The sequence below is a fragment of the Coturnix japonica genome, chromosome 11 (assembly GCF_001577835.2).
Source record: "Coturnix japonica isolate 7356 chromosome 11, Coturnix japonica 2.1, whole genome shotgun sequence".
Taxonomy (NCBI): Eukaryota; Metazoa; Chordata; class Aves; order Galliformes; family Phasianidae; genus Coturnix; species Coturnix japonica.
The window spans coordinates 16,334,923-16,357,790 of NC_029526.1; the positions used below are offsets into that span (position 1 = coordinate 16,334,923).

At 54.6% G+C, this 22,868-nt stretch overlaps 1 protein-coding gene across 2 annotated transcripts in view; it reads left to right on the forward strand.

Annotated features, from left to right (window-relative positions):
• The window catches only part of ZFPM1 (zinc finger protein, FOG family member 1), a 28,225-nt gene that overhangs the window by 1,178 nt on the left and 4,179 nt on the right, over window positions 1–22,868 (forward strand). Inside the window, exons 2-5 of one of the 2 annotated variants that reach the window (XM_015874391.2) lie at window positions 11,287–11,418; window positions 13,338–13,433; window positions 20,522–20,655; window positions 22,470–22,575. In XM_015874391.2, the coding sequence (XP_015729877.1) occupies window positions 11,287–11,418; window positions 13,338–13,433; window positions 20,522–20,655; window positions 22,470–22,575 (468 nt within the window). The remainder of the gene's footprint in view (window positions 1–11,286; window positions 11,419–13,337; window positions 13,434–20,521; window positions 20,656–22,469; window positions 22,576–22,868) is intronic. The other variant, XM_015874392.2, reaches the window with a different exon arrangement.

Below are 22,868 nucleotides of genomic sequence, written 5' to 3' on the forward strand. Positions count from 1 at the left end.
TTATACATATATATTTTTTTTCTCTTTCTGATTATTCCCTGTTTCCTTTTATCCAACTTCTGTGGGTTCCTCTCTTTGCTCCCCAGCGATGGATCCGGGTCCCTCGTGGCCTCAGGGTGTGGAAAATGGGATAATACAGAGAGGATGCAGAGGGGCTATGGGGTGCTATGGGGCATGGGGGGGGGGCTGTGGGGTGAGGGCGGCTCAGCCCCCCCCCACACACACACACCACTCGCTGCAGAGATGCGAAGCACTGATACAGTGGGAGGCTGATCTCAGGCCGCCAGCGATGGCCAAAAGCGATTAAAAGCTGAAAGCTTGGAACCCTTCCTGTATGTGTCAACATGAAAACAGTCATTAGAGACGTGGAGCGCCGCGAGAGCGCGTTGCGCTGCCTCCGACAGCCCTCTCCCGAGGAGGGAAAGTATGCATGAATCAGGGCTCTGGTAACCAGACTCCTCTCATGTACAGACCGGACCTGTTTCCACAAAGTCTATCCTTTTTATCATCTCGGCTGGAGCATTAAAACCTCCTCCAGATCCCTATCTGCTTATTTTATTTTCCCTGGTGACGCTATGTTCCCTCTCTGTCTTCATCTCTCCCTTTTATTTCTTTTCTTCTTTTTTTTTTTTTCCTCTTTGCATTATGTATATTTGAAAAACCTGATGTGCAGCTCAGATAAGGGGAGATCGCGGCCGATCGCCGGCAGTGATAAGACAAAGATCAGACACTGGACTATATTTAACCGCCCGCTTCAACCTTCCCCTCTGCTCTGTGTGTGCTGAAGGTTTCCTCTCCCCACAGGGAGGGGTTCGGGGTGCCCCCCTCAATGCCACGCGATGGGAATGTGCTGATGGGCACATTGCATCCAGCTGTTGTGTTCTGCAGGGTCTCTGTGCCCTGTGCCATTCCCTATCCCACGTTCCCATGCTGTGTTTCCATCTACATGCCATGCGCCATTCCCTATCCCATGTCCCCATCCCTATGCTCTATCCATGTCCCATTGTCATGTGCCTGTCCCCATCCTCATGTTGTGCCCCCATCCCCGTGTCATTCCCTATCCCATGTCCCCAATTCCATGCTGTGTCCATGTCCCAGTGTCATGTGCCTGTCCCCATCCTCATGCTGTGTCCCCATCCCATGTGCTATTCTCTATCCCATGTTCTCATCCCTATGCTGTGTTACTGTTCCCCATTCCTTTCCCATATGCCATTTCCTATCTCATGTCCCCATCCCCATACCACATGCCTGTCCCTACACCACGTTCTTACCCCCTGGGGTGGCTCACCCCCCTCCTCCCACCATCACCACATTTCACACGCTGAGCTCCCTGCAGCTGCCGCCGCTTTATTTTCTTTTATTATTATTATATATATTTTTTTTTATTTGCAGCCTTTTGTTCTGCTGGCAGATAGATGTGAGGGGCTGATAGAGCCCAGGAGCTGATCCCCACTGCTGATAGCCCCGTGATATTTATTAACTTCAAACGCAGGAGCGCGGCTGATGAGTGAGCAGCTGGCGGCACGCAGCCCTGTGATGGGGGGGGGCGATAACATTGACCCATGCACCCCCCCTCCCCACCGAGGGCTGGTTTTAGTCTATAAACATATTAATTTCTTCTTTTTTTCCCTTTCTAAATGAGCTGGAAGTGAGCACTTTTGTTGTCATTGCAGGAGGCTGTGGGTTTTTTCTCTCTTTTTTTTTTTTTTCCTTTTCCCTTTCTATTCTGCTCTCAGCCGGAGCAGATCTGTGCTCTGATAAGCGCAGCCGATCTCCATCCTGATAGAGATCACCAACACAGATAGGGGCTGCTTATCTCTCCCAACCAGGCTGGAGCAGCGTTCGCTGCAGCAACAAACACAGCAACGAGGGGCAGAAGGGCTCCCACGCTCCCTTCCCTTTGCAATTGTGATTAATGCAGGTGCTTTAATTACCTGATGGGGGGCAGCTGTATGCATGTGCTGTTATTTCTCAGTGCGTTCTCCCCCCCCCATCACCACCACCCTGTGTGCAAAGCAGCCTCAAGTGGAAGCCAAGCTTATCACCTACAGATGTTGCATTACTTTGACGAGCACTGACTTTCTTTTCCGATCGCTATCTCTGATTCTGCTCAGCGCAGCAAACGCACGTGGGGGTGTGGGGGGGGGGAGGAGGGCTGTCATATTTTTGTCTGTGGATACTTTTTAATTGCCATATGATGGTGTTAGATAGCGAGCCCCGTTGGGGGGGGGAGGGTGATTTTCCTCTGTTGCAGTGCAATGGGGCTGTGGGCACTGCAGGAACCCCAGTGCTGGGATCTATTTTTGGTGCCAGCGGTCACCCCGCGGTGTCTGATCCTCCTGGTGCTCCTCCCGCTGTTGGCTCTGCGTCACTCCTCTCGGTACATGCAGGTGACTAACTCCCTCCGCTCTGTTCTTTCTATTTTCCTCCCTCCTTACCCACCCTCCTGTTGTTCTGCTGCTGCACTTTTCCATCCTCACCGCCCTCTGTGCCTCAGTTTCCCCATCCGCGCTGTTAGAGAGGAGTGGGTGGCAGACAGTGCGCTTCCCCCCCCTCCGGGGTTGGGGAGGATTCCCCACCTCATCTGCAGGGGAGACCCTGAGGATAAGCAGCACCTCCCTAAACCGGTCCTATCTGTGAGACTGGAGTTGGGGGGGGGGGGTGGTGCAGCCCCTCACATATCTTGCCAATGGGGACAGCCCCCACGTCCCACTGGGTTCTGCTGCTGTTCCCATGGGCGCTGCCACCCCGCGTGCCAACCCCTCCCCTCTTGTGCAAGCCCCTCCGAGCTCCTGCCAGCCGTGACTCAGTGCTGGCAGGGCCCCGTGGCATCACTGCCCCCGCAGCCAGCTGCTGCCATCCCCTTGGGATGCACACAGAGGTGAGGACCCAGCGTGGTCCATGGGAGCATATATATGTGTATATATATATAGGATGGGGTGGCCCAGGCTTGGCTGCTGGTGCTGTGATGGTGGGCATGTGGCCATCAGTGCTATGGGACATCCCACCTTCCTGGGTCTGGTTCTGCATGGTCACCAGCTCTGCTCACAGCAGGGTGAGGGCTTTGAGCCAGCTGTAAGTGATGCTCTGAAGTTAGAAAAAGGCAACCTCATACCCCATGGGGCTGGGGGAAGGGTTGATGCTGTGGTTGGTGGCACAGGGACAGCTCAATTCTGTCTCCTCGTGGCATGATCAACACTTGGATGCTACGCTCTGGGCTGTGCCAGTTGTTGGGCTTGCGTGGGCTGCTACCCCAGCTCAGACCCATCCAAGGGTCTGTCCCCAGGCTGCTGTCCCATAAGCCCCGTGTCATCCTCCCCACTACCTGCAGGATGAGAACTGTGGTGAGCTGGGGTTACTGCCAGGGTTCTGATGGGGACGAGCACCACGCTTTGGGTCTCTGTCCCCAGCACCTGGAGTCGCAGGGCTGTCTGTGGGATCTGTGCTCTGTGTGCAGACTGGTGAGGTCTCTGTGTTTCTCTCTCTTTCTCTGAGTGGATCGTGAGGCTTTTGCTGAGTTGCAGGGTGGTGATGCAGGCTGGGAATGAGCTGTGATGTCCCAAGGGCTGTTGTGGCAGATGGAGCAGTGGATAGGGCAGAACAGGGGCACTGGATGGCAGTATCCCAAAGGCAGCTGTGGACCCAGCAACACCTTGCCCTGCATCCCTCTGCGTGTCCCCATCTCAGATGCCCACAAGTGGGAGATGGGCGATGGGGGCATCCAGAATTGGTGGTGTAATGCACAGCATTGGGGTGGATGGCACCACATCCATTGCAAGGATGGCACTCGGACAGGGAGCAGAAGTGTTGGCCAAGCCTGGGGCAGAGCTGCTGCACCCTGCAGTTTGGGGTCAAGTAAATCCTTTGTGGGCAAGGGAAGAGGCCTCATCCTCAGCTCCTGGAGGAAGGGGAGGTCTCCTCTAACTCAGAGCTCGCCGGTTTCGTCCCGTGACCGCCGCAGCCGCCTGACTCAGGAGTTTTGGCTGCCCCGGCTCAGCGAGGCTGCTGTCCCGCTCCATATTTTATCAGAAAAGTTCAAGTGTTTCGGGGGTAATGAAGTTCCCTCTTCCGACGGCCGCCGCAGTGAAGGCTGCGCATTGTTCCTGTAGCAGCATGTTTTTTCGGAAGGGATGAAATGCTGAAAGGAATGTAACTGCTGACCTTGGGCTGCAGCGGGGTTAAGGAGTGTGTGCCTATGAGTCACTCCCGATAAGAACCTTCCACGGCTTTTTCTTTTTTCCTCTTTTTTTTTTTTTTTTTCCTTTCCCCTCCAAAATAATTCTTTATCTCCCGTTTCTCACATCAACATATTTTCTTGACATCTCCCATTCAATAGGAAGCGGGCCTCTCTCTTTCTCTCTCTCTCTCTCTGCCCATCTGATGCAACAGGGTCGCATGGTGGTCATCCTTTGGCACAGCGGGGTCACTGAGCGCAGCGCCATCATGGCGGTGCCACCCATGCTGGGCACATCCCCATTCCTGGCACTTGGGGTGGCTCACGGTGCTCCATCTCCCAGCCGAGGCCTCTCGCACTACTTCCAGCTCTATGATAATGCGGAAAGTTGAACTGGCCCCATTACTGCGCTGCGATGGTTGCGGCGATAAGGCTGCGATAATGGCAGCGATAGCGGCAGCTCGGTAGCCAATGGCTCTGCTGCTCCTCCCATTAACATTCCCCACCACGGCCCGGCTCGGAGCTGCCTATCTGCTCTCCATTTCCACTCCTCCGCTAGATAAGAATGGAAATACTGACTTCATAGCTCACTGATTAAAGTGTCTGGATTTCTTGATAATACACAGATAAATTATGTTTTTCAAAAAGAAGGTAGGGGAGGGAAAAACCTCCGGTCCATTTTTATGATTTTTTTTTTTTTCTCTTTTCATTCCCTTTCCCTCCTTCTTATGGTGAGGTGGGGCACAGCAGGCAGCAGCTTTTGGGGTCTGAGTATACAGGGCTGTGTGCTTCCCGTGCTGTGAGCTGGATCACATCCTCACTCCATGCATGCCATGGCTTCATGCAGTCATGCTGCATGCACTGCATCCCCAGCCATGAGAGTTATGTCCATAAGGATGGTGGCACTTCGCCACCTGGGACCTGCTGGCACCGTGCTTTGCTGCATGCCAAGGGGATGCTCAGCTTCACCCTCTGCCGTGATGCCACGTGGTGTGTGGTTGTTCCCAATGGACTGCAGCCAGCTTGCTGCGCCTGGCGATGCTTTTCCTTCTGGACCTCCTCACACCCTCTAGCTTTGCTTCCAGGACTTCTTCCCATCTCTTTTCTTCATCTGCTCGTTGCACTCTGTGTGTCAGGTTCAACCCTGCGATGCTGCTACGTGGTTTGGCTTTGGGTCCAGCCCCATTCCATAGGCCCATCCTCACTGTTATCCCATCCAGCCTTAAGGATGCTCAAACCTTCCTGCCCGGTGCCCTAAAAAATCACTTTTATTGCATCTTTTCTTAAATTTTGCTGATGTTCCTCAGCCATCCTTGTCGGAGTCAACGGGACTCGCAGGCTTTTTGGTTCCTAGCACAGGGAAAGGTATCAGCTGTGGGAATCTCAGTTTGTTCCATCCAAATATAAAACTAAAGAGCAAACAGTATAAAGTTCATTTTTTAATGTGCTGCCCCATTCCAGTTGGGCTGTTCTCTTTATTTTTATTTTTTTTAGAGGAACTGCGATAAAAAGCAGCGATAAAGCCAGGACTGTTTTGTGTAGGAGTCGGTATCTGCGTTATCTATCTCCCTTTTTCACTCTCCGAGCAGCTCTGTTGTTTTTTACCCTTATCTCGCTCCACCAAAATGCCAAGAACAGGAAAAAAAAAAAAAAAAGAGAGAGAGAGAAAAAGAAAAGCAACCCAAGCACACGTTGTGTGCAGACACCAACCCGGCACTGGGGGCTGCTGGGGGGCACAGGGGGACTGCAAAGGGCACTGGGGGCTGCACACCCACAGGGGTAGTGAGGGATGCAGGAGCCCAACTGATGGCTCTGTTGCACACTGTGCCTCACAGGGATGTGCTGTGCTCCCTATACCTGCTTGTCCCCATGTTATTGGTGGTGGAGTTGGGTTTGGTGGCGTGTTGGGGGAGTGGAAGCATCCCCAGCAAGCAATGTTGGTGGCTGGTGGGCTTCCTGCTGTGCCCTCATCCTCTTGTGATGCTGTTGGTGGCTGAAGCTTCAGGCTTAGGGGCACAATCCGGTCCCATCTCTTTGCTGGCAGTTGTTTGGATGGAGGGATTTGGGGTTCCCCAGGTTGGGGACCTGCAGCAGTAAGAGGTGATGGATGATCCTATGTGGGTAGGGGCGATTTGTCACTGGATTAGCACAGATCGTGAATTCTGGCTTTTCCGTCACCTGCTGTTTATGGTGTCTGTGGTGCTGTACAGTGGGTGAGCATCCTCATCACTCCCTGTTCCGATCACACCCCATCCTCATCCCCATTCCTCTCTATCCCATCCCCTCCCATCCTCCAGGGCCTGCTAGTGCCAGGGTCCTGCACAGGAGCAGGGCATCATTATTCCAATTTGAAGAAAAAAATACAGAAATGGAGATATTCACCAAAAAAAGTCCCTTTAGCAGCCAGCAGCCAAGGCCCATTTGCTCCCTGATCCTTTGGGGGCCATTTCCTGGACCACATAGTTGTGCCACCTGATGACAGTTGTGCATCCCCTCGTGTCCTTGCATCCCGCATGGTGCTGCCTCAGTTTCCCCTCCATGTGGAGGCATTACAGCATCTTCTTTTCTACCCCATCCTCTGGCAGCAGATCGCATCCCCATTTTTGTGCAGCAATCTGCTCCAATCCATCTGATGCGCCGGGGCCAGGGACGGCTCTATTAGAAGCTTTCCTCTCTTAAAATCTATCAGGGCTTTATCGGCCCCATCTGAAACGTAAAGTCACTTCATTGTCATTGTTCCTGTATTTTCTTTCTCATTATTTCCCCGTGCCCCCCGCGGCCGCTCCCCCCACCCCGCGGCGGCTGTTTGATACGATGCGGGCTCTCTCGCTATTAGTATTAGTAATCGCGTCCCCTGAAGTGAAACAATCTCCTGTAATCTATCAGCGGTTTATCGGCCCTATCTGAGCGCCGGGAATGGCTGGGCTCGGCGATGGCGCCATGCTCGGGCGCTGATAAAGTTACAGAGTTCAGCCGGTGATGAATGTTAAGTAACTGCACCCCGCGCAGATAGGATGTGGACTTGGCAGGGGGAGCAGCTCCGGCTGAAACCAATCTCTCCCCTATCAGCAGGGCTGGTTTTTCTCAGGCTCTGCCTTTCGGCTCAGCTTTTTCTTCTCTTTTTTTTTTTTCTTTTTCTCACTCTCCACGTGCGTGTTTTGGGGTGAGCATCGCTGTGGGTGTCGAAGCGGAGTGCTGGATGGGCTCTGATCTAACATCATCTTCTTCCATCACTCCAAAGAAACCTATGGAACTCAGAGGGGTGGTTGGGAGGTCTGTGGGACCTCTCCCTATCCAGGCCCTGATTGCTTTGGGGGACGCTCAAGGATACAGGAGGCATGTTGTGGCTTTAGGTTGCCATCCCAATGGGGCATGCACAGGGAGAGTGCATCTATGCCTTAGGAAAGGTGCCACCCATATCTCACCATTGTCCCTTAGCCTCTTGCTGGTGGTGTTTGTAGAGCTGCTGTTTTCATCTCAGAGCGTTCCCTTCGGGATGCAGGTGACCCCTGCAGCCATTGAGTTGGTGTCGCCATGCACTGAGGGACCCGACAGAGCATCTCCCCCCGGTAGCAAGACACCCTCATTCCTATGGTGCAGACATAAGCATCCTCCCCCCGCGTCTCCCCAGATATATGTATTTATTATTTCTTTTCTTCCTCACCCTTTTAACACAAGGGAGCCGCAGGGTGAGTTTATCTGGGCGCGATAGAAAAGAGCTCCCGATTCGAGATAGGTACAGCTGGGGCTGGCCCCAACATTATCAGCTCCGTGCATGGGGTTGATATTAAAAATGCTGATATCTTCCAAGCGGGGGGTGTGGGGATGCCGTTCCAAACCTGTGCTTGGGCTGATAGGGACAGTTTTGCGCACAAAAAAGCTCGTTTGCCCCCAAAATGAGTGAGACCGCATCGCTGAGGAGTATGTTGCAGTTTTGGTCAGGTTAGGATGGGAAAGGTCAGCCACAGGGAGGACAGAATAACCCTGTGGATAGCTCGGCCTTTGGGGACTCGTGTCATTTCCTAGCCACCAAAGCCTCTGTTGGCCGCAGCTCCTGGCACCTTCTGTGCTGCTCAGGGCACCCGAGGCCATGCAGAGCATTAGGGCTGCTGGAAAAGAAACCTTAATAAGTGCCGGGAAAAAAAATTGGGTGAGAAGTGTGGGCTGCTGGCCCATCAGATAGTGGCGGTTTTGGATCACCCTGCAGCCCAGGTTGCTCCCCAGGCATCACGTGCTGCAGGGCGGCTGCAGCACAACCTCAGTACAAGACCCTGGGGAATCCCCATGCAGCGATGGATGTGGCCGAATTGCTGCACAGCAATGGGGATGGCTTTATGGGGTGGGGGCTGGAGGGGTGTAGCACAGTGTGTGGTTTGGGGACATCCAGTTGTTGATGGTGCAGATGGGAACCAATACAGACTGGGGAGGGGGTGGGTTGTTCAGGGAATACTGCTGGCTGTGGCTCTTCTCTGCAGCTTAGGGCTGGTTTAGGGGAAAGATTTGGGGTTTAGAGGTAATTTGGGATTTAGAGGCTGCTGGACTGTCTCAAGGCACTCAGGCTTGTGGCATTGCATCTTCATTGCAGTGCAACTGATGAGCAACCCATCATCCCATCCTGGTGGTTCTCCATGCACTGGGAGGCAGAACCTGGTGGGGATGCTTTCCTCGCTGATGGGGATTGGGATTGGTTTTTCTCTGCATCTGGAGCTTGAATTCTCTTCTTAATTCAGAATGTCGGTGTAGGCATCAGGTGGAGTGTGGGGGATGTGGTGGACGTGAAGAATGAGGTTGTTATATGGCTGCTTGCCACTGGCTGACCCCACAGCTGTGCCCATGGTTCTGTGATGCTGACCCCAACCCCATAGGAATGGGGACACTGGAGTCTCTGGGCACCAGGGTGGCTCTCCTTCCCCATTATCTCTTTTGGGTGATTTGGGGTGAAATGTGGGTTCACCCTTCAGTCTGTGGCTCACAGCACTGTGCGGTGTAAATCCCTTTTATTTAAGCCATCTCCTGTACTTTGATGCATGCTGATAAAAGCCAGCAGCTTGCAGGTCACCCCAGCTTGCACGTGCAGTGCTGCAGCTTGCGGGACCGCTTCCATGGGCTCCTCCTCCTCCTCCTCCTCCCCACTCAGAGCCGGTGGGAAAGTCTGGATCTGTTGCTATTTTCTATCTGTTATCGCAGCCCCTTATCGCTTTGCTCTTGTCTGCATGCCTGCTCTCAGTGCGCCCAGGGTCTCTTTCTTGGCAGCACGGAAAAGTCCCCTCTTTTTTTTTTTTCCCATTTGATTTTTCCCAAAGTTGGAGCTAACCCAGCCAAGGGATGGCCAAAGCTCCTTGTTTTGAGGGTACAAAGGTGTGGGGTTCGTGGCTGAGAAGGGTCGTCATTCTCCCCCCCTCAGTGTTGGTAAATGGGCACGTCACACACCTCAACACAAGTTCTTACATTCGCTGTGATTCAGAAAATAAAACCCCTTGTTATCAAGGAAGAATAAAAAGAGAAAGAGAGAGAAGGAGGGAGGAGGAAGAAGAGTTAATCGCCGAGCAGAGGATCTGGGAGCAGAGCGCTTTTGGGCTCTTCCCTTCGCTGTAAAGCCAGCCTCAGTAATTCAGTTTTAAAGCATGAAAAAAGGGAGTTGATGAAATTCCGCTATCAGCACCGAACCAATATGCAAAATATCTCGCCGAAAATCAAATAGCTATTATGTTTTCATTTCCATTTCAGCGTATTTGCTTAATGAAGAATAGACAGATCAGGCAAGCGGAGGGAGGCTGTGTGCGGCGATAACTGCGCAGGGCTCCCAGCAATCCCGCAGAAATGACGCTCTGCTCCGACACTCTCTCCCTCCTTTTATTTCTTCTTTTCCTTTTTTCTCCTCCTTTTCCCTCCTTTTTTATTGTTATTATTGTTTTTTAATGTAGCCGAGGGCTCCTTTAAGCCTCACAGCCATCGGTGCTTCCCTGAATGGGGCTGGGATGCTGTGTGCGGGGCTGCACCCCTGGGGCTGTGGGTCCAGATGCAGTGGGTACTGCCTGCCCCCACCCAGTACAACCCTTCCCAGTAGGCATCCCATAGCAGTGCATTCTCAAAAACGTGAGTTCTTTGAATGGTTTTTATCCCCATTGCATCTCAGGGTGGGATGTTAGTAGGGTGGTGCCATTGGGGCGCCCATTGGGGCACTTCTTGGGATGCCCATTGGGATGCTTATTGGAACACCCAGTGGGATGCTCATTGGGATACCCATAGGGATGCCCAGTGGGATGCTCACTGGAATACCCATTGGGACACCCATGGGCACACAGCCCCCATCCCCATTGGTCTCTCTCCATCCCTCTGTGTCAGTGCTGTGCCAGAGCAGCACGATTCGGGTTAACTTTATCAGGAGCCCGAGAGCTGGGAAGGCGTGAAAGAAAAAATTAGCCTAACAATGTTTCATTTACTGCGAGAGAAACGATTTGTTAGCCGGCGATTGTTTCTGAATATTATCAGAGTCTTTTTAATTGTGCTGGAACTGAAATTAGCAGAATTAGAATAAATTGCCTTCCCTTCTCTGGCAGCCTCTTTATTCACGCTCATTGTTGTCTGCTTTGTATAGATTATGGCCCTTTGTTCTCCCGCTGTAAATATACATGCCTGGAGTCACGGCGAGCGGTGGAGGGCTGCAGCCCCATCCCGCCGCTGTGCTCCCTGCCCGCTGTGCCATGTGCTGGGGGTGTGCCTTAATTTGGTACGGGAGGGATGCTGTGTTGCCATGGGGATGGCGGTGTGGTGAGGTACCTGCGGTGCATCCCTCCTGCACCATGCATTGTCCCCATGTGCATCCCTCCTGTGCAGCCTGCCACGTCCCCATGTTCATCCCTCCTGCAATAACCCTGCATGCCTCCTTCGTGCACTGTGTACCCTACTCACACCCTGTTTCCACCTGATATACCTCCCCAGTTTCCTCCAGCACAGCAGGAGGATGCGCACCAGAGGCATCTCCATTCCTCTGGGACCCCCATTGGGAGAAGGGTGTGGGGACCACGGGGGATGCTCTGTGGGGTCCCTCGATGAGTGTGGATGCCACTGCTTTGCAGAGGACTGTGCTGACCACCCTCTGTGCCCCACAGGTTCTCTGGGAGCCATGGAGGAAGGTGAGGATGCTGCTGTGGGCAAGCAGAGCCCCATGGAGAGGGACGGGGCCACCTCAGAACGCGAGGGCTCAGCGGACTGCGATGCCTGCAGCCCCCCCAGCAGTGAAGGTGAGAGCCCCTGCGTGTCATCACCTTTTGTTCCATATTAGCAAACAGAGCATCCCATCAGGGGTTCAGTGGAGGGTTCAGCAAAGCGCTGGTGTTCCTGGAGGCTCCATCCTGAGATGATGGCTAGGAAAGAGGATGCTCTCGGTGGGCTGTGGGCATGTAGGGGACCACAGCTGTGGACAATTTGGACATGTTGAGGTTAGACCACACATGGGGCTATGCTGGATCCCAAAGCAGGTTGGGATGCCTCCCTGCAAACATGTTGGCACTGTCATGGGGAGTGATGTGGGGACATAGAGGGACCCCTGAGGTTGACATTGGTGCAATGGGATGGGGACAGAGCCAATGGGATGGGGACAGAGTTGTGCCGCTGCCTCCCGTTTCCTGCCCGCTGCCGCCTGCCTGCCGCCTGCTGCCCCACCCCGGGGCCCAGATAGCCCTTCAGTTCCTTCCTGCGGAGGTGGGGGCAAACCCTAATCAGCCACCCAGCAAGATAACAGCAGCAGGGCACGGTGCGTGGGGCTGGTCAAGAGGCTCCCGGTGTGCACCCCAACCCCAAAACCATGGGGTCAGAGAGCGGGGAGTCCAGCGAGCGCCCCAACCCCAAAATATGGGGTCAGCCCCACAGAGGCAGAGTTTTCTTAGGAATGGGGAGTGTTATCTGATGGGGGCACAGAGCTGGGAGCCGGGCGCGGAGCTGCACCTGGCACTGGCCCGGCTCGATAAAGAGGTGATAGCAGAGATAATGCCGAGCAGCAATAACGGCCACTAAAGCTTTCAGCGAGATGGATAAAAATCAATATGCCAGGCACTTTGATTTATAGCCAAAAATAATAGGACTTTTATACCCGGTGATTGATTTATTTGATGTTAATCATTCCGCTTATCACCTGTATTAATAATCTGCCATGGCGGTGACGTCACCCCGGGGTGTTCGCTCCGGCGCCTATCGATTGGGCTCCGCGCGGCTGATCCGCCCGGGACGAAGGCAAACATGTACTTTGGGCACTAATCTTCCACACTGTCATATGCAGATAGGCTCTTATCTGCCGCATCTCCAACAGCAGTTAATGGAGAAAATAATTGTTATCAAGTTGCTATGAATATGCCACAAATAGAGCCGTGACGGGAGAGTGCAGCGGGTGACGTGGGGCTGTGGTGGGGGTCGGGGTGGGGTGGAGGCACTGGGGTCCTCATGGGTGTAGTGCATTGTGTTGTGGGTTTGGGGTCCCAATGGATGTTGGGTGTTTTGTGTGTTTGGGATCCCCGTAATTGTGGTGTGTTGTGCCATGGGTTTGGGTCCCCATGGATGTGGTATTTTGTGTGGGTTTGGGATCCCTGTAGTTGGGTGTGTTGGGTGTGTTCAGGGTCCTCTTGGATGTGGTGTGTTGTACTGTGGGTTTGGGGTCCCCATGGGTGTGGTTCATTGTGCCATGGGTTTGGGGTCCCTGTGGATGTAATGTATTGTATGGGTTTGGGGTCCTTATGAGTGTAGTTCACTGTGCTGTGGGTTTGTGGGGTCCCCATGGATGTGATGCGTTGTGTGGGTTTGGGGTCCCCTTGGATACAATGTGTTTGCCATGGGTTTGTGGGGTCCCCATGGACATGGTGCACTGTGCCATGGATTTGGGGTAGTCATGGGTTTGGGGTTCTCATGGATGTGATGCATTGTGTGGGTTTGGTGTCCCCATTGTGTGGGTTTATGGGGTCCCCATGTGTGTGGTGCATTGTATCATGAGTCTCTGGGATCCCTGTGGATGTTATGTGTTATGTGGGTTTGGGGTCCCTGTGTATGTGGTGCATTGTGCCATGGATTTGGGGTCCCTGTGGATGTAGTTTGGTACAGGGGAGGTGCAGGGTTCTTTGTGTAGGCCGTGTATTGAGGTGCTCCGTGTTGATTTCATGTTCTTCTGCTGCAGAGGTGGAGTGCAAAGATGTCCCGGAGAGCCCAAAGGAGACAGAGAAATCAGATCCTGGAGAAAACACACAGGAGCTGAGCTCTTGGAATGGGCCAGGTGGGTCCCTGCGCGGCCATCACTGTGTGCTCCTATTGCAGAAGTGGGGCTGAGACTGGGGCATGCTGCAATCATCGTGCCTCCTGCCAGACTCCATGCAGAGGGTGATGGGCACAGCATCCTGTGTCCCCTGCTTTGCCATTGGGACCATAAAGGCCATCAGGGCTGCAGTGTGCAGAAGCTCTGTCCTGCCCCATGTTCTCACGGGGCACTTTGCAGGCATCCTGGTAACCACTTGAGTGGTTTTGTGATGCTTATCAAAACCCCAAGACACAGCTCGGGCCATCTATCTCCCCACTGGTATCTCCACGCCACGCTCGCCGGGTGCCCCCGTGCCCTATCGCGCCTATCTGCAAACCTCCACGCTGATGGGGAGAAGGTCGGGGTTCCCCCATGGAGATTAGGTCTGTGGGTGTGTGCGTAATGGGACCTGATGGCTCTGGGGTGACCGTTCCCCACTGAGTGGGTGTGCTGTGTTTTGGGGTCCAGTGCTTTGGATGATGGGATGTGTGTGTCCCATTGGCAGCCTCACAAAGCAGCACGCTTCCTCCCCATTGCACGTGACTGGAAGGGGTGACCCCAGTGCTGGATAATTAACCCCAGCCCAGAGATGTATGGGGACACCCATTGCGTCCCCACGGCTGCATGCAATGCAGAGCCCTGGGAAGGTCTGCCCAGCACTGCACGTGTGCAGCAGCTGCCCCAATCCCCACAGATGGGCCCCGCTCCCCATCTGAGGGGAAGCACACAGCAGCCCCACTGATACCCCATCCCTTCCTGCAGGAAGGAGCTGCGAGGCCGTCCTGGCTCCTCCTTATCTCCTCTCTGGCCCTTTGTCCCTGTGACCGCGATGCATCGCTCCTAAAAGCAACCCTTCCCCTCCCAGCAATCCCAAACCCCATCCCTTTCTCCCACCACAGCATTTTACATGCCTGGTCCTTAGGGGCTTCCATGGGGTTGCACTGCAGCAGGATGCAACGTGCTCCCCAAAATGAGCACCACGCAGTGCAGCGCCCAGCTCCGACCATGCCTCCCCTTCCCCCCATCTCCGCAGCGGGTTATTTGCATTCTTTATGTAAAAGAGATTTTATTATCGCCTTCTCCCAGCCCATCTCTATTCTGGTAATTGGAGTGGTATTAATTTCTGTGTGGCTGGGAGTTGATGGCGGTCCGGCGATGCTGCAGCGATAGGGTGTTCCTTTCGCACCAACCGCCGCGATAGCCCGTCTATCAGGCGCTCTGCAGGCTCTGCACTTATCAGGGATGGAGCTGGCAAAAAGGGAAACTCTGAGCAGCCTGAATTTTCTTTTTATCTGGCAGGATCCGCCGTATGTCAGCAATGGCAGCCGCGAAGATGCAGTGTGTGTGTGGGGGGGGGGGGGGGGGGGATGTGGGCTGCTCCCAGCGCCTTTGTTCGCACTCCGTGGGGTCTTGGGGGTCTGCAGGGCTCTATGGGTGCTCATCCTTTGGGATGCTCTTCCAGTGGTCTCAGCAATGGGATGACATAGTCACCTCATCACCTTTCTGCTGCAGTGCCCGTGTGGGGACCATCCTGGCTTTCCTTGGTCTCATGCAAAGGAGGTGTTGTTGCTGGGGGGGGTGAGGGGGGTTGAGTATTTTTTTTTTTATCTCTGGAATGACCTTGTTGGCAGGGGTTCTGATACGTGAACAGCTGATGGCTGGAGTCCATACTCCTGCACTTGGGAGCGCTGCAGATGGGTTGGTGTTGCAGGGGGACTGCTGGCCAGGCGCCCTTTGGTCACTTTGGGGCGCTTTCTGGAGAGGTGTTGGTGTGGGAGCTCTATCCGGGTCCTAGAGGGGGGTTTGCCCCCATCCCATCCCTCAAACCATCCCATGACCAGCATTCTCCCAGCCCCATCTTTGCACCTCTCCCACTCATTTGGGAGCTGGGCAGCACTGCAGCCCTCCAGCCCCTCTCCAATGCGGAGAATTGGGCTTACAGGGTTGTACCCTCTCCCGGTCTCCATTGCCTCTTGGAGGGGTACAGTGAGTGGCTCTAAATTAGGTGTTGGCATGGAGAATGTGATGCCACACCAATAGCAATCCCCTGCCCACACCTCCACAGTGCCACCCAGGTGTGGGGCACAGTGTCCCTCCCCACAGGGCCATCAGGCTCCAAGGGTCGCATTGCCCCCATCCCCATTTCAGACCCAGTATCCATCTTTGCCCATCTCCGCATGCTCTCCCAGCTCCAGTGTAGAGATAACACACTCAGAGCCATTTTTTTTTCCTCCATCTAATTAAAACTACAAACTTTTTTCTTTCCTTTTGTTCCTTCCCCCCTCAGTCCCTCCCCCCCCCCTTTCCCTCTCTGGTTCGGTTGTGTTTATCTGCGCCCTGACTCCTGCCCGAATAATCTCTCGCCGCCCGGAGCTGGTGTGCAAACCTCAAGGTTTATTATCGGGGTGAGCAGGGCACGGCAAGGAGGGACGGCTCGTCCTGACGGACAGCCCCTGCTCTCCCCCTTCCCCTCCACAATGGTATGTGTGGGTGGGAAAAATTATTCCAGCTATTTCTCTTTTTATCGCCCGGAGCCGGGCTGAGCGGCAGAGAGTTGTGTTTGTGGTAGATTGCTAGGAAGGAAGGAGGAGAAGTTGGGGTTTGGGGTGGCTGCCCCATGAGATGGGGGTCCTGCTCCCCGTGCCCAACTTGCTTGTGGTGTGGCAAAGCTCTATGATGGCACTGGGAGCAATGGGGCTGCATCAGGGCTGGTGACACTTGTCCTGTGTTGGGGATATTGGGAACGTGGCTGTCACCTTGCTGCTTGGACACACTGTAGGGTGATGGGATGCTCAGGGTAATTGGGATGGTATCAGTGTGTGGGGATGTTCAGGGTGGGGTGGGGACACTGCTGGAGCAGATGGATGTATGTTTGCCCCTATATCTGCTGCACACTGAAAGTTTCCCTTCTTGTTGGGGGGTTTTCTGATTGTATTCCTTAATAATCAACTCTGCCACCCCATAGTACACTCAGTGCAGCCAAGAGCTGTGGGGCCAATCATATCCTGGCAGGAAGGGCACCCATTCTGTGCTGGAATGAGGCGTGATGGCATCTCCCACCAGGGCAGCCATTATGGTCTGAGGGAGAGGCAAGCTCCAAGCTGCCTTTGTGCCACTCATCCCGCTCCTGCTCTTCCCTTTATGCGAATGGGGATCCCTTGGCACCACACCACCTGTATTTGTGGGATGCAGGATGGGGGGACCCTTTAGGAGCGTGCCCCCATCCATCTGTGAGACTCAGCAACGCCCCGAATGCAAACCCAGCTATCGGGATGCATCCTGCTGGGGCAGGGCACCACAGCTCCCTGGGGTACGTGGGCACCACGTGGCACACCTGGTACCAGCACAGCTGGTGAGCGGAGCCCCGTGCCCTCCTTCCCTCCACCCCCCACCTGCACCCGCCGTGCTGCTCAGGGTAGGTAACAGCTCCTCCATTAACCAGGGTCAGGGTTCAGCATGATAAAGATTTGCTGTTGTACCGTGGCAAAAAAAAAAAAAAAAAGAGGAAAAAATCAATAAGTGGTGAGCGATGGTGGGGAGCGATAAGGGCAGAACTCTCCCCCCAACCCAGGCAGCAGAGAGTTATGCATTCACCCCACCCCCCTAAAGGAGCCCAAAGGCACAGATAGGAGCCACCCATGAGGTCAGGGCTGTCCCACGATGGTCTGGGATCAGTGGGAGAGGGGTGAGAGCCACCCAAGCCCCCATTCTCGCCTGCTCTAATTTAAGCCCCGCTCACTCCTTTGTTGTTCCCAAGGCTGCCCTGATTACTCGAGCACCCAGGACGGCAAAGCCGGGATAATCTCCTTAGCCCCTTTGGAGAGATTTCCCTTTGTGAGCGGAGGTGAAGAGTGGAGATGCTGCGTGTTTGCAGCTTAAGACTCTTCCCAATCGGCTCCCTCCATCTTATCGGCGCGGTGCCATCACATCATTGCGCTAGTTGAGTTGTCAGGATTTATTCCTTCCGCCGCACGCGCTCACGGCTTCTGAAAACAGCAGCAGGGGGCTCAGGGGCTCCGCTTCTGTGCTCGGATCGTGTCTCCTGGATGGGATGCTCCTTTGGGAGGCTGGGTGCCGACAGGTGGGTGGATGAGCAGATGGGTGGATAGGTAGATGGGTGGGTGAATGGATGGACAGATGGATTACAGGTGGACACATGTGGTTGGGCAGGTGGATAAACAGGTGGACAAATGGCTGGACGGATGGTTGGGTGGGTAGATGGGCAGATGGATAGATGAGTAGAGGGATAAGTGGATGGAGCGATGGACAGATGACTGGGTGGATGGTTGGATGGGTAGGTGGAGGGATGGATGGGCAGATGGATGGACAGATAGGTGGACAGACCGATGGATGGGTAGGTGGATGGAGAGATGGATAGGTGGATAAACAGATGGATGGATGGACAGACAGATGGAAGGACGAATTGGTTTACGGATAGGATGAATGGATGGACACAGACAGACTTGGCCTCCCCATCAGGGATCCCCAAGCCATGGGCTGGGCTGGCACCCATTTGCCCCCATGTCCCAGACATTGCTGAAGATGTCTCATTTCCATGCTTTCCAGGATGTCTCATTTTGGTGCATCTGGGGCATTAAGGCCCCCAGGTGACCCCCAGGCCTGACCCTGGGGGCAGGGGCACAAGGCACAGTATTAATAGGAGTGATGCATGGTGCTGGGAAGCAGTCCCATGACTCCCTGATAGCAGTATTTATCCAGATAGTATCCAGGCAGCTGCAAACACTCCGAGTCCTCAAATCAGAGATCCTGTCCCAGGGCGGATCTGATGCATTCAAATTTGATTAAAGTCCCACGGATACACACTGGGCACGGGATGTGGGAGCCTTTTGGGATGGGACCAGCTGGGCACTCTCCATCCTCCCCTTCTCCTTATTCCTGGAGGAAAAGTGCACGTGTCACCCCAGGTCACCCTTTGTCCTCTCCTCTCCAGGACCCCGTCAGCCCCCAGGTGCAGGTGGCAGCCAGCCTTTCTCTTTCATTTATCAGCTGATAGCCAGCAGCAGGGCGATGACAGGATTAATCTTTGCTCTCCAGCATAGCCCGGGCCATTTCTTTGAAATCTTGATAGGGAGATAAGCTGGAGCACAGCGTCGGGGGGAGAAGGAGCTGCTGGCCCCATGGCAAACACTGTGGCATGGGGATGTGTCCCCAAGTGGTGTCTACTTGTGGTGGGGCATTGGGGTGGATGCTGAGATCCTATGCAGCTCCTGAATAGGTGCATCCATTGGGACCGAGCTTTGTGGGCTGGGTTTGATTCATTTCCCTCTTTCCATCCTTTTTGCTGCTTTTGGTGATGGGGCACACAGCCCCATCCCTGCCCCGTTGGGTTAATCATCTCGGAGGTGGGAATTCCTGCCGTATCGGTGTGGTTCCACCTCACCGGGACCCGATGGTGAGATTAGATAAGGGCTGTGTCACCCCGTGGGGTGGTGACACTGAGTAGCAGTGGCAGTGTGGGGCACACAGACTTTGCTCCCTGGGGCCACCATCCGGGCTTTGCGCATGTCGGTCACCTCAAGCGTCCCCAAGGGGTGGCACTGCTGTGTGCCACGTCCCCACTGCGTTGCTTTGGGGCTGAGCGCAGTGGTTTTTCTTCCTCCCCTCCCTGGGTGCTGTGACAAGCACAGGGACACTGCTGGCCAACTCCCTGTCACCCTGTGTCCCTATGGAGGCACATCCAGCAGCTTCTCCATTCATGTGCACATAGCAGACGGGGATCCAGGCAGCACCTTCCCTATGCTGTTTTTTGGGGTGCCAGCAGACAGCCTGTGCTGCTGTGTGCCCCATGATGGGGCTGGCTCTATTTTTGTCCCCCTGTCTGGAACGGTTTTCTCTTTATCAGCGCCTGCGTGTTTTCTCTGCTGGGGATTGATACACAGAAGATGAAGTGCTCTGACATGGGAAGTGTCAGGCGAACGCTCTTATCTCACAGACATGGTCTCCTGACCCAAACGCTGCTGATTACCACAGAGATGGGGGGAGGGGGGCAACAGGGGGGCAGTGCCGGGGCGGGTGGGGGGTGGCAGTTGGGTTTGGATGGGGACAGCTTCCATGAGAGCAGTTGAGCAGGGTGGTAAAGGCAGTGGTGGGCCAGAGAGCTCTGAGCCCATAGGGAATCTGGGCCCTAGGGGATAAACCCATGGGCTCTCCCAGCTCTTTTCTCACTGTGATCCAGAGGGATGACAGGAGGGCAGGGGACAGAGAGGACCTGAGGTGACAGCATGGAGCTGGGTGAGTGCACACCCCCCCAACCCACACGCAGCACCTGACGCTCACCTAGAATAACCCCAGCACAGAGAGGATCCAGATGTCATCCCAGCTAATAAACACATCAGATTTCAATCTCAGCAGCCATGGGATCATTTTCTCCTCCCCACGTTTCTAGCCCTGAAAGCAATTTACCTTCCAGCCAGCGCAGCTTTCTCCCTGCCTGTGGGATCCCGATGCTTTGCAGAGCCCTTAGAGGATGCAACACTGATGTCCCCCACTGTGCTGTGGTGGCAGCAGGGACAGTGAGCCAACACATGTGATGGCTTTAGAAGGATCCCAGCATGGGGCTCACGGCAGCTCACAGAGCATCCTCATGGCATGGAGCAGCCAGAGCTCATACATCCCAGTATTGGTTACCTGCCATCTTATCTGCGCTCCGAAAGACAAAGGCACAGTTAAAACATTTTAGAGCAGCCTTCATAGTGTATTAACATGTTATCTAACCCATTAAACCAGAGCCTTATCAGATAATCAAAGCCATTAAGCCCTGAAGCCTCTGCGACTTTGGATGCGGGGATAGGAAGCGCTCCTTCCTCTCTGCTGTACCATGGTGTGCCCAAACCCCCAGCACTGGTATGGGACCACCAAGCTGGGGGCCTGGGGGCTTCCCTGGCTTAGGAACTGCAGTACCAGTGGTTGGGGAACCCAGTGATGGTCCCAAAACCTGCATAGAACCTTCCTCTTCTTCCAGGCTCTGATGGGGGATGGGAATGGGGATGGATGGGAATGGGGATGGATGGGGATGGGACCCGCTGACTCCATCCCTCTCCTTGCAGATGAACTGGAGCTGGTGGTGCAGGATGGGGAGCGCCGGGTGCGAGCCCGACAGAGCCTCCCTGAGGGATTCTCCTGGGGACCCTTCCAGGGCAGCATCCACAGTGAGCCGACATCACCGGGACATGGCGAGGCGGTAAGGAGAGCTTATAGGAGTGGGCAAAGCTCTGCAGCAATGGCAAGAGAGTCTGGGGACAGGGATCACTTGGGGAGAGATCTGAGCACTGGGACTTTATGGGGTCCCTTGGCTGCTTTTGGGTGCCCAGGACAGCAGCAGGATTTGATGCACAAAGAGACAAGCAGGGGCACAGAGAGGGGCTGGGAGCCTTTGGGAAGGACGGGTTTCTGCTGGTTTTGGGCATGAGTTTTGTGTTGCAGAGCTGGGACCAGCAGAGGCTCGTGCTTGCTCTGTCAGTGCGGGTGGCGTGCATGGGTGTGTGCAGGGATGCATGGAGAGGCTGGGGCCCCACAGACACGCTCACATCCTTCCCCTCCCTGCAGCCATGCAGGTCAGCTCCAACCCAGGGGCTCCACAGCCGGGATCTCAGCTTGGCTCCATCCCCACTCCTCCTCCTCCACTCTCCCTCACTCTTTTTTTTATTTCTTTTTTTTCTCCTTTTTTTTTTTAAGCTCAGGCCCGTTTATCTTTGCCGAATTAAATCCTTGATTAACCCTTATCTGCCCAGTTTGGCTCCGTATCTCCCGCTTGGCGCCGTGTGTCCAGACACCCGGTACAGGATGATTGATTCCTTAAAGATATGCGCGGCTTTTTTTTCCTGATACTTCATTTATTGTCTAAATATTTTTGCTCCCATTTCAGCAGCTCCCTTATCGAGGCGGGATGATGATTCCCAGCCCTGCTTTCCTCCGCCGCTCGCCTCCCTCCTATCTCTACCCGGGGAAGCGAGGAAGGAATCGCAGCCCCATCCCTGATACGGGCTGTCACCCTCGGGTCCCTTCACATTGTTGCTGGCTCTGGGGGGAGATAGAAGTGGTCTCCCCCAGATGCCAGCTTGCAGCTGGAGAATCCATCCCATACACAGGTTTTAGTAGGAACTGGGGACATTGGTTGGCTTTGGTGCATGAGGAGCATCGCTTGTGCCTATTGCTGCATTAGGTACCATGGCTGAGGTGATGGAGGAGGAGGAGGCCTGCAGAGGGTCCCACAGTGCTCCCCAAAGCTCCATTGCTCAGGAGGGTGTGCAAACTGTTATTAAAGGGATACAAGGGGAACGCTTGGTGCCCATCCCATTTCCCCCAAGGAAGGATGCCTGCTGGGGGGAGCTGCCCTGCTAACACCAGGCCAGGCGGATGCGGAGCAGATAGAGTTTCTGATGGTTATCAGGGCTGGTTCGGCTCAGAGACACTGACCTCTTTGTTCGGGGGAAAACAAGGAAGGTTCTCAGCATGGGCTGCAGACAGGCAGCTGCTGCTGTGGCTGTGGATGGAGTGGGAGCACCCGGGGGTGCTGCAGGGTCCTTGACACCACAGGGAGCTGTGTCTGCTCGTGTACCCCATGCACAGAGCCAAGCTGCTCCATAGGGCAGCTTTCTGCAGGCTCAGCACTGCGTGTGCACCGGTGCAGTGTGCACGCATGTGTGTGAGCCCCTCTGTGTGTGTGTGTGTGTGTGTTTGTGTGTGCGAGCTTTATCACGCTGCGAGCACTCGGCTCCTCACAGTGATAAGGCCTAAAACTGGCTGAGACTGTCAGTCTGAGTTGGAGGGTTTAGAAATATTGGGAGGAATAATTAGATTTCATATCGTTACCGCGGCAGCCATCAGAGGATCAGGCAGATTAATTTCCAACCCCCCTCTTTCCCATCCTCACTCATTAATATTCATTAGAGATGCAGGGAGGCAGCACAGGGTGCAGCGCTGGCATGGGCATGCCAGTGTCCCCTGCTGTCCCAGTGCCATGCAAACCCTGATGCTCACCTGCACCCTTCCCTGCAGAGCTCACCTGTGACGCTGGTGCTGGAGGATGAGAGCTGCTGGCTGTCCCGCCTGCCCCTGGTGCTTGGAGAGCCCGATGCCAACGCCATCATCTACAGGAAGGGTTGGTACCTGCACTGGGGTCGGGGGTGGGCACAGTGATGCATTGGTGCAGAGCTGGCTGCAAGGCTTGTTGTGAGTGTTAGTGCAGATCAAGACGCAGTGCAGCGCTTGGTGTGTTATAAGCACTGGTGCAATGGTCATTGGAAGCTTCAGTGCAAGCATTAGTGCAGGCACTGTTGCAAGACTTAATGCAGGCATTACTGCAAGATAGCAGTGTTGCAAGCATGGGACAGGGCACAACACTCCTGGCAGAGCAGCGCTGTGCCCATCAGCACAGCTCAGGCATGGGCTCAT